At 38.6% G+C, this 10,524-nt stretch overlaps 1 protein-coding gene across 1 annotated transcript; it reads left to right on the top strand.

Annotated features, from left to right (window-relative positions):
* The first annotated feature begins 4,997 nt into the window (after positions 1 to 4,997).
* On the top strand, positions 4,998 to 9,157 carry LOC122649181 (protein IQ-DOMAIN 22-like). Its single transcript, XM_043842555.1, has 4 exons — positions 4,998 to 5,533; positions 6,849 to 7,049; positions 8,003 to 8,080; positions 8,267 to 9,157. Exons 1-4 carry the CDS (start codon positions 5,066 to 5,068, stop codon positions 9,074 to 9,076), a joined length of 1,557 nt encoding a protein of 518 aa, XP_043698490.1. The 5' UTR covers positions 4,998 to 5,065; the 3' UTR covers positions 9,077 to 9,157.
* Positions 9,158 to 10,524: the final 1,367 nt, after the last annotated feature.

Genomic DNA, 10,524 nt, shown 5'->3' with positions numbered 1-10,524 from the left:
TTTTCTTTGTTATTTTTATTAATTTTATTATCTTTAAATCAATATCATTTTCTTTCTTTCTTCCTCTTCTTCTTCCATTGCAACTTTCACATTGTTAAATGTCCTTGGATTACCAAGGCAAAATTGGTAGAATCCATCTTCGCCTAGAACAAGATCTTCATTATTTTCCTCAATCTGTAACGGTCTTGAGACCGGAAGGAATTTTGAGGGAAACACCTTGCACAGTCCCTCTTCAAAACACAATACCACTTCTTCTTCTTCTTCTTCTTCTCTCTCTCTCTCTCCTATTATCTACATTCAATTCAAACTCATCATAACTGTAGGCCATATATTAAACTTCATGAGGCCTCAGGTTACCAGCAACTTCTAAGAATCCTTAGAGCACTTTATAACATTGCAAGAGTCCGATCGAAGCATTCTTCTTCTTCCTTTAATCTTGTTGTAATCTCATATATATGTTGTAAAGACCCAACTCCTCTTGAATTCCTTGAGATATGAAATTCTGGTTTGCTAATTTGGATACTCTAGAGCTTGTAGCAATCCAACTATATATAGTCCAACTTCCTGTAGCTCTCTTTTAGATTAACGCATCAACGTTGGGGATATGCTTCTTCTTCTTCTTCAACTCAAAAAAGAAAATTGAGATATCTGTTTTCATCCATTAACTTCTTAAAATGGCAAATTAACACTTTTGAGAGCACTGTACAACCTTTTCACCCCCCCTGACTGCAAATCTTTCCATGCCCATGTCCCCAAATCCTAACCTTCGGCCCTGGCTCCACCTTCCTTGTATCTATTTCTAATCTAATCTATTTGTCAAAACTCAAAACGTATTTGTAACTTTCTCCTCTTTTTTCTATTTCTCTTACACAGAGCTGCATGTGATAAATTTAGTTCTATTTCACTTTCGTAATTCATTTTTAACAGGGAATGAAGGGAAGACAGAAGAATCTACCACGCTGGTTGCAATTAGATTAGAGATGTGAATCGTGCCCAGAGAATAAAACCCAATCACCATTCTCCATTGTCATGTGATTTCTGAAGATATCAATTTTTGGAACTTTTCGAGGACCACCCAGTACAGAAGTTCCGAAAAATTGATCTCTTCAGACTGCAATTTCACATAGCTTCTTCCTTTTGTTTCAAGCAAAATAATTTATAATAAAAAATGGATCGAATTTCCCATTCAGCGAGGGGTTGGAGAGGGCAGGGAACGGGTGTCGAATGGGTATTTTGGAACAAACAAAAACTCAAGGAGGAGTTTGTGAACCCTATGTTGGTGGGTGATCCTTGTCCTAAATGGGTAGAGGAAAACTTTATCCTAAAAATTATTATTCACCATTTGATAGGATCCGGATCCTCTCCAATGAGGGGATCGCCCAATGAGCGGCATCCAACGGCTGGGGTGCTGCACACACATCCTGACACGTGCCAAGTTAGCATGTACAGTGCATCGGGATGTATGTGTGGGGATCCGGCTCCTTTCCATTGAGTGGAGAACCCAATGAGATATCTGACGTTGGGCTGTGCTGCACACATCTCAACACGTGCCCAGCCTTTGGGATGTGTGCAGCACAGCCCAATTGTCAGATGCCTCATTGGGCTCTCCACTCATGCGAGAGGAGCCCAATCCGTATGTGTGGCAGCCTAGCCATTGGATGCCTCATTGGGCACTCATTGGGGGGCTCGACTCCTCTCCTTGGAGGGCATCACCCAATGAGGCATCCAACAATTGGGCTGTGCCGCACACATCCCGGTGGCAACGGGATGCTCATTGGATAGGATCCAAATCCCCCATTTGATATGTTTTTGGTTGTACTTTACCAACAAAACAAATGGATTAAAATCCTCTGCAGTGCAGCCCTTATAACTCGACATGTGGAAGAAGCTTCAACCAACGGTGCGAACTCGATGCAAGGCAGTTTTTTTTTTTTTTTTTTTTTTTTCTTTTCTTTCTTCTCAAACTCGGCACCGTTGGATGTCACATCTTCCAAGTGTCAAGCTCTCAGGCTTGCACTACAGTGCACCGCCAGATTAGGGCACTGCAAAGGATTTTTTTTTCCCCAATCAAACAAATGTAAAAATAATTTAGTGAGAAAAAAATCCAGTCATATGATTGGGTGGAATCTTTTATGGATGTCAAATGTATCAAAGATCTCGGTGTGGGTGTGGCAGATCTACTGGGACTCAATCTATGCAGCTCAGCTTTACCTTAGTTATTTTGTGATCTGATTGAGTCATCTACTTTTGAAAACTGTAAGTTATTTTCTATTATTCTATTCTCTTTCCCTTAAACCTAATTTGTAGCTTCACCAACATGAAACGATATAATTTCTCCCACATAAAAAGATGCGGAAAATAAGATCTTGATGTAAATAGTAAACACACCAGAGCAATCATCTGTTCATAAGCAAACAAAAGGCAACCATAAAGGTGAAATGCTAAACACCATATATAAAAGTGATCATATAACCAATGACAAGAATTATTATCCAAAATCCTTGATCTTTTTATGGAATGTAACGCCCCTTCACAAGTCACAAGTCAGACTTAATATATCAATACATGAAGTAGAATAAATAGAAAGGAAAAAAAACTGTGTCCGGGAATCTCTCTCCTCCCCATGTGTAAAGACAGTTCTGTCATCTTGTTTTAACTTGGAGAGAGATAGACACATGGGAGTGCTGGCATAGGCCATACTCCCGGACAGAAAACTGCTTCCCTTAATAGGTACAAGAGTGAAACTGAATGTGAATTGGCACTACAAACCATATGTAATCTGGATAACAAAAACCGAATAAAAATTAGATTAAATGCAAAACAATTCTAATTTTGGCAGATTTTTTAAATGGTGTGGTTTGTATTTCACCTTGTCAAAATGTAAATCAAATCGACATTAGACTGAATAATCGAAACTGAACCGATTGACACCCTTTCCTCCCTCCCTCCGAAGTACAAAATCCAAACTCTTCTACTTGATGTAGTTAAAACTCAATAACAAGTGGTTAACTTATAGCATGCACTAACCATCCGATAGTCGAAGTTGCCACATCATCTTACCACATGGTAAACTTAGGTAGTGGACTAATTCAAATGTCTCTTTGAGACTTTTAAAGGCTTAGTCATAACCAAGGTTATAGGTATCGGTGTTTGTATCAGTCTTGGCCATACGAATTGAGTTGTATCGTGCCGATATCAAATGTAATTTTGAAAAAGACCATTTTTTGGTGGATACAACTTATTAGTAATAATATTGTATTAATATTAATTTTCTGTGATACTACATATAGGTAAGGGTGTCAAAATCAATCCGAAACCATTTACCAATACTGAACCGAGTCATTTACATCGATACCATGAAACCGTTTAATAAATGGTTCAATTTTTATTTCAAACTTGATGTTTTTTAGTTAAACGGTTTAAATCGAACCGAACCATTTAAAGTGATGATAAACCATTTAGACCGACTAATATATAAGCAGTGAGTTAAAATCATTCATAGTTAGATAAGAAAAAAACAAACCCCACCATAAAATTAAGAGGCATCAAATCTTTTGAATAAAAAAATTAAAATATATAAACAACTATAACCTTATAAGTATTAAAAGAAAACATATAACAATTAACAATCTACCCAAAAAAAAAAATTAACAATAACCAATTCAATTTTTTTTGGGAGAAAAAAACCAATTCAATTCAATGTAAGTTTACATCTATTTTAATAAAAATTAAATAAAAAAGAAACCATTTGAATAAAATTTTTAAAACTCAAATAAAATCATTTAAAACTAAAAGTATTTAATCAAATTGTTGAAAACCATTTGATTTAAATAGTTTTGGTTTTAAATGGCTTTGAATTGTTGAAAACCAGGGGTAAGGCTGCGTACATTATGACCCTCTTCTAACCCTTCATCAAAAGCCTCATGCACTGAATACACCTTCTTCTTTTTGTGATTGAAAACCATTTACTAAACGGTTTGATTGCGATTTTACATAAAAAAATCTTATAGCGAACCAAACTGTATACAAAAACCAAACCATTTAATACCCTTACATATATATAGGGATGCAAATGAATAGTCGAAATCCGTTTTCATATCTGTGTTCGTATCTATTTAGCACTATCCGAATCCGTCCGAAAGCTAAACGGATACGGATACGGATAGGCTATAGCTATCTGAAAAGCTATATTTATATGTAAACGGATAAAATATCCAACCCGTATCCGTGTTCGTGTCCGTATCCGTTTAGCACTATCCAAATCCGTTAGAAAACTAATCAGATGCAGAAGCGGATATAGCACTATCCGAGCCGAATCCGATCCATTTGCATCCCTACATATATATACGCCACATATTTTACCAACTTGAGTATCTACGCACCCTTAAACTAAACCAAGTGGATGACATTCCCCTTATCAAATCTTATTTTCTTGTAATGCGAGCCGTTTTGACACGTGGCCCTAGAAGCAAATTTAGTTTTTTTTTTTTAAACTATATACAACAAGGGACCACAAATTTATGAACGAGGAGGATAATATCACAATGGGAGGGAAATTTCAATATTATTAAGGTCATATCTGTCATTTTAAATAGGGTCATAAAAGGAAAATGCTGAAACCAATAGGGACAATAAAGTAATTACAAATGAGAACATCAAAACATCTCTCTACCTGCCTTCTTAAGCCCACATCGGGACGCATGAATGCATCATTTGGTCGTGTACTACTGCTCTGTGTCTCTCGTCTCTCCTTCCCTCTCTCGTCTCATTCCCGCAATTTTTTTTAATTTAATAATAAATAAAAAAATTAATGGCAGATGGATTTATTACTATTTAAAATTGTCCTTTTTCAGCTACTGCAACTCTCTCAACTTCTCTTTATTTTCCGTATTTGTGCATTAATGGAGTTTTAAAATCGCATTCCTCTCTCTCTCTCTGGGCATTTCATCTCTATCAGTCCCACAGCTTACTCACTCCTCTCCCTTTCTCGGTCGCTGTAATGGTTCCGTTAATGCGAATTCGAAACCGTTTTTCAAAACCGTTAGTGGTTTTCCAATTCTAAGAAATGGGGAAAACAGGTAGGTGGTTGAAGGGGTTCTTGAGCGGGAAGAAGGAAGCATCACCATCGCCATCACCATCACCATCGACAGATGCGAAGCCTGTGAAGGAGAAGAAGAAGAAGAAGAAGTGGAGCTTCGTCAGATCTTTCAAGGACAGGACTACGACGACTCCGTTTTCTCATGCGCAGGTGAATGGGGATGATATTGATAGGAGGGGTTCGTACAGAGATGAATCGTCGTCGTATCCATGTTCCTACAACGCAGGATCAGTTGAGGAGCAGAACAAGCATGCGATTGCTGTTGCTGCGGCCACCGCTGCTGTGGCGGAGGCTGCGGTTGCGGCGGCTCAAGCGGCTGCCGCGGTGGTCAGGTTGACCAGCAATAGTGGCCGCTGCGCCTCAACGAACGGGAATATCGGGAAACGTGAAGAATGGGCCGCTGTTAAGATACAATCTGCGTTCCGAGGCTATTTGGTTAGTCATGAGTACTCTCTTCTTCCTCTACTTTATCTCTGCAAGAGATGTCGTTTTTGTGTTTCTAATTTGGTTTCTGGAATACCGACTTTCCATTTTTATAATATTTGGAAAAACAAAAGGGTGGTCTGCTTTCTATGTTTCCGAAAAAAAGAGTTACTTGGCCAAAAAAAAAAAAAAAGGATCTGGAAGAAGAATTAAAATAGGATCCATGGAGTCTTCTGGGTTTGTTCTTTCGCAGCAGGATCTGGTGATGATGGTGAAGTTGAGTTTTCCGAAATCCATAGCCATTCATCTTTTCTTTCTTTTTTGGGAAGTAATAATAACCCACCCTCTATCTGCTTGAATGGGGTTTCTACTTTCTCGTGACCCCAATTTTTTAGAGTCTTAAAATTTTCTTTATTTCATATTTTAGCTTTTATTATTCCGCGTGAGTTTGGTAATTGTGTTATTTAATAGTGGCGATGATAACGTTTCACAAAAGGTTACAGGGGACATAAGAGTTTGGGCGATACTCTCAGAGTATGGTAATCCTTTCCTATTTGGCTGTTTCGTAAGTTTAACTAAATAAAGCGGTTTCAGTGGGATATCGGATAAGTAGTTCGCTGATCAGAGCATAGCAAAATTCATATCCATCTGCCGGAACCTGAAAAATCTGAAACGGCATTTATTTGATCCATACGGAAGCCCTAGAAATCTGATCAGAAATCAAATCCTTTGGGGAGGGGAAGATATGGGGTTTCTTAGTACTAACTGGGCCCTTGTAATGAATGCAAAAGGCCCAGATGGATTCCCCGACCATGCCTCTGGAATCGAGTTATCTCTTGTCTTGCCCGTGTTGTACTTCCTAGTTGACCCGGTCCACCAGGTAAGGAAGTTGGTGCACATCACCATTGCTGCTTCTGTTTTAGCTTCATCTTTTCTTGTCTGAGACTGAGAGGCTGAGAACAGTGAGTGACTTGTCATTTTCTTTCTAAAATATCAGGCTTGCTCTGAATGTTATGTTAGCGAGCGGGAATGATTTCCCTTCAAGCGCGCCTTCACTCTTTTGAAAATTTTCATTCATGTTTGTTAGGTGACTTGATGTAACTGTACCATAAAGTCGTAGACTGCAAGGCTTCTTTTTAAAGTTACATGTATTTTGGTACCACAGATAGGTGTGATGATTCTGTGTTTTGGTTCCCCACCCCAACCCCCCCCCCCCCCCCCGCCCTTTTTTTTTCTTTAATTGGTTTCTCTATGACTTTGAATTTTGGTTGACTGAAAAAAAAAAAGAAGAAGAAATTGATTTGAATTTCGGGGTCTTGTTTGAAAGGCAAGGAGAGCTTTGAGGGCACTGAAGGGTTTGGTTAGACTTCAAGCATTGGTGAGGGGCCACATTGTGAGAAAAGGGTTGGTGGAGAATCTGCGGTGTTTACAGGCATTGGTGAGAGCTCAGGCGAGAGCTCGGGTAGGTCGCATCCATATTTCAGAATCCCAGTATCCTTACAGCAAGCTTCTGTCATCACATAATCATGTAAGACTAAGTTGGACGTCTTTTAGTGATTCCTTATTGCTATCTTTCATTAATTTGATAATTCTGATTCTTTTGGGGCACAATAACTGTCTTAATGGTCAACCATCTTCTATCTATAGCATTTGTAAATGGGATTATGTCGGATCCATAAAATATTTGGAGGAAAAAACCTAAAACATTCAATCCATAGATAAATAATCCTCGGCATGAATGTAAGTTGGAGTGGATTAAGACAATCATGTTCAAGTGATTAACATTTACGCACAATTTTATAGTTTATAAAGCAAAAATGATTCAATGATGCAATCACTGCTTTTCGGAAGACTTTACAAGCTTTCTGTTTGTGCTATTTATCTTAGAAAATTTTGGCACTATTAAATGGTTTGGCTGAGATTTGGTTCCCTGATCCTGCCCCACATTAATTTAGTTCAGAATTATCCTGCCTCAGACCTTGGAAACCAGGTGGGTTCCGTATTTAGGATTCTTTTATTTATGTCCTGTTTGTTTTGTTGTAAAATTTTCCCTGAAAAATGATACTTTACATGAATTATATTTCAATTCCATTTTTCAGAGAAAAACTTTCCTTTTCTGCATTCTTGCATTAGGCTCCATTCGTTTGTGTGGAAAAAGGCAGAAAAAGAAAATTTTCTTGGAAAATAGGATTTTCCACTGTTTGTTTGAACGTAATATGGAATAAGGCATTAAAAATAAGAAACATTTCATGTAAAGTATAATTTGCACGGAAAATTTTTAATGAAACAAATAAGGCTTGGAAAAAATGAACTTGGGTTGCATCAGCTCAGTGTTAGTTGATCCAAGTTTGGAATGGAAATTTGCTTAATCCTAAAGCCTATAAATATCAAGTGGGTCAGGCTGTTGGAATGGGAATTGCCACCACTAATTTTATATAGTTCTCTCTGGGCAAAAATTTCCCTTATCTCATTTTCTTGCAGGGCCCGGCAACCCCTGAGAAACATGAACACTCAATTCGTGCTAGCAGTGCCAGAAATGATCGGTCCTCATCCCTTAAGGTAAGTACTTGTGTAAAGTACCACCCCCCAACCCAAAAAAAAAATTATAAAATTTGAAACTTAAATGTGGAAACTCTAATCCTACACTGTGTTGAAATCTCAACCAAATTATATCCATTCCATTATGATAACAAAATGCTTATATGCTTAGCACATCCCTCACATCACACAACCATCTATGAGCAGAGAAACAGTTCAAGGTCAAATATCAGGGATGGCACTAATGTGGACAGGATGCAGTGTGCTAAGAATCGTTTTGACCATTGGATGGATGAATGCTTAAGGGACCGTTTTCGGGAAACTTCAGTCAAAACCATGCCTACCGATGATGAGAAAAGTGACAAAATCCTGGAAATTGATACTGGGAAGCCCTACTTGAACTCAAAACGAAAGAACAATGTATGTCATTCTTCCAAGTATGCTACTACTTCAGATCAGAACAGTAATGGCTTTTCTACATTGGCCTCCCCTTCAAGGGACTCAACAACTGCTCAATTGTCTGCTCGAAGCTCATCTTCTGGTGAAGTCCAGTCATTGAGCCCTCTTAAATTCAATCATGAGGTAGATGATGCAGCATTTTGCACAGCCAATAACAGCCCACAGTATTTCTCTGCAGCATTGAGGCCTGGTAGTGCCAAGGGAGGGACCTTCACCCCAACAAAGAGTGAATGCTCACGAAGCTACTTGAGTGGGTACTCGGACTCCCGAAGCTTCTTCAGTGGGTACTCTGACTACCCAAATTACATGGCCAACACGGAATCATCAAGGGCCAAGGTTAGGTCTCAGAGTGCTCCAAAACAGAGACCTGAGTTTGACAAATCTGTTAATGGGTTCGGGGATACAAGATCAAGTGCTCAAAAGGCATCACCACTCCATGCAAACTTCAAGAGCAAAGCGTACCCAGGTTCAGGCCGGTTGGATAGACTAGGAATGCCAATTTATAGTGATTCAGTCTCAGTCAGCTTCGGTGGGTTGTACACCCGCAACAGATATTAGAACTGTATTATTTATGTGTGCATGAATATTTTGTGCTTGATGTCTAGTTTCATCCTCTTGTAGCCTTTTCTTCTTCTTCTTCAGAAGATGGAAACTCTTTTAGTACATTTTGCTTTTATATAAATATTCATACGTAGAGGGTTTTAAGTGTTGTGTTTTTATTAAAGTTGTATAATATGGAAATACTAAAGACAAGGATTTGAATGGAATAGGTTGCCTTCTATTGATATGGAAGTGTCCATATATACAAGAGATACAAAATTCAAATACCCAACATAGTCCTAGAATCAAGCTATACAATGAATATACAATCATCAATATATCGGAGTCATAATACCCCTGAATGGTGGTGGCCGAGCCACAAGTGCAGGCAGGCAAAGTGCGATATGAGGAGAGTTCATCGCACAAGCCCTTCAACTTGGTGTAGTATGCCGAAATCGATTCAAGACGTTATTGTAAGGTTGCAATAGAACGACGGATTTCGAATATCCGTGGTGCATTTTTCTGTGAAAAGCGAGTGTGTAAGTCAAGCCAGGCATCTCTGGCAGAGTCGATCCAAAGGATGCTGTGAGCTATGGTGGGTATAATGGAATGGACAATCCAAGAACGCACCATGCTATTGCAGCGTATCCAATGGGGTAGATCGGTTGAAGTGGAATCTGGTTTGAGCAAAGATCCGTCGATGAACTGCAACTTGTTCTTTGCTTCAAGAGCCATTAACATGGCGCGATGCCAGGTCGGAAAGTTGTCCCCATTGAGAAGGGGGGTAACAAGAGGTGTGCTTGGCTGGTCGGATGGATGGAGAAAGTATGGAGAGTGAAGGAGAATGGCCGGTTGGAGGGAAGGAGCAGCTTCGGTTTGGGCATATTCGTTAGCCATGGTTGGAGGAAAATGAAGATTGAAAGTGGATATTGGAAATGAAGTTTTGGACATTGGGAGAGAGCAATACGTGGAGATTGAAAAAGGAGATTGAAAATGGAAATTTGAAAAAGGAAATTGAAAATTGAAAATGGGGAATAGGAAGATTGTGGTTAGGCTGATACCATATTAAAGTTGTATAATATGGAAATACTAAATACAAGGATTTGAATGGAATAGGTTGCCTTCTATTGATATGGAGGTGTCCATTTATACAAGAGATACAAAATTCAAATACCCAACATAGTCTTAGGATCAAGCTATACAATGAATATACAATCAACATGATTCCTAAGATCAAATTATTCTCAACTATCCTAGGCCTAGAATCAAGCTATACAATGAATATACAATCAATCATCCTAGTCAGCAGATTATGAAGACTCATACGGTAATAGTTTTAATACTGTGTTATTGTACAAAATTTACAAATAGAAATTTATTCTCAAGTCCTTATAGAATTGCTAAAGCTAAATCCTACCCTTTGAAGTCTCTCTCTCTCTCTCTCTCTCTCATATATTGGATTGCCA

This window comes from Telopea speciosissima, chromosome 1 (genome assembly GCF_018873765.1).
Source record: "Telopea speciosissima isolate NSW1024214 ecotype Mountain lineage chromosome 1, Tspe_v1, whole genome shotgun sequence".
NCBI lineage: Eukaryota > Viridiplantae > Streptophyta > Magnoliopsida > Proteales > Proteaceae > Telopea > Telopea speciosissima.
The sequence above is the reverse complement of the archived record's forward strand: the minus strand, read 5'-3'. Positions and strand labels throughout refer to the sequence as shown.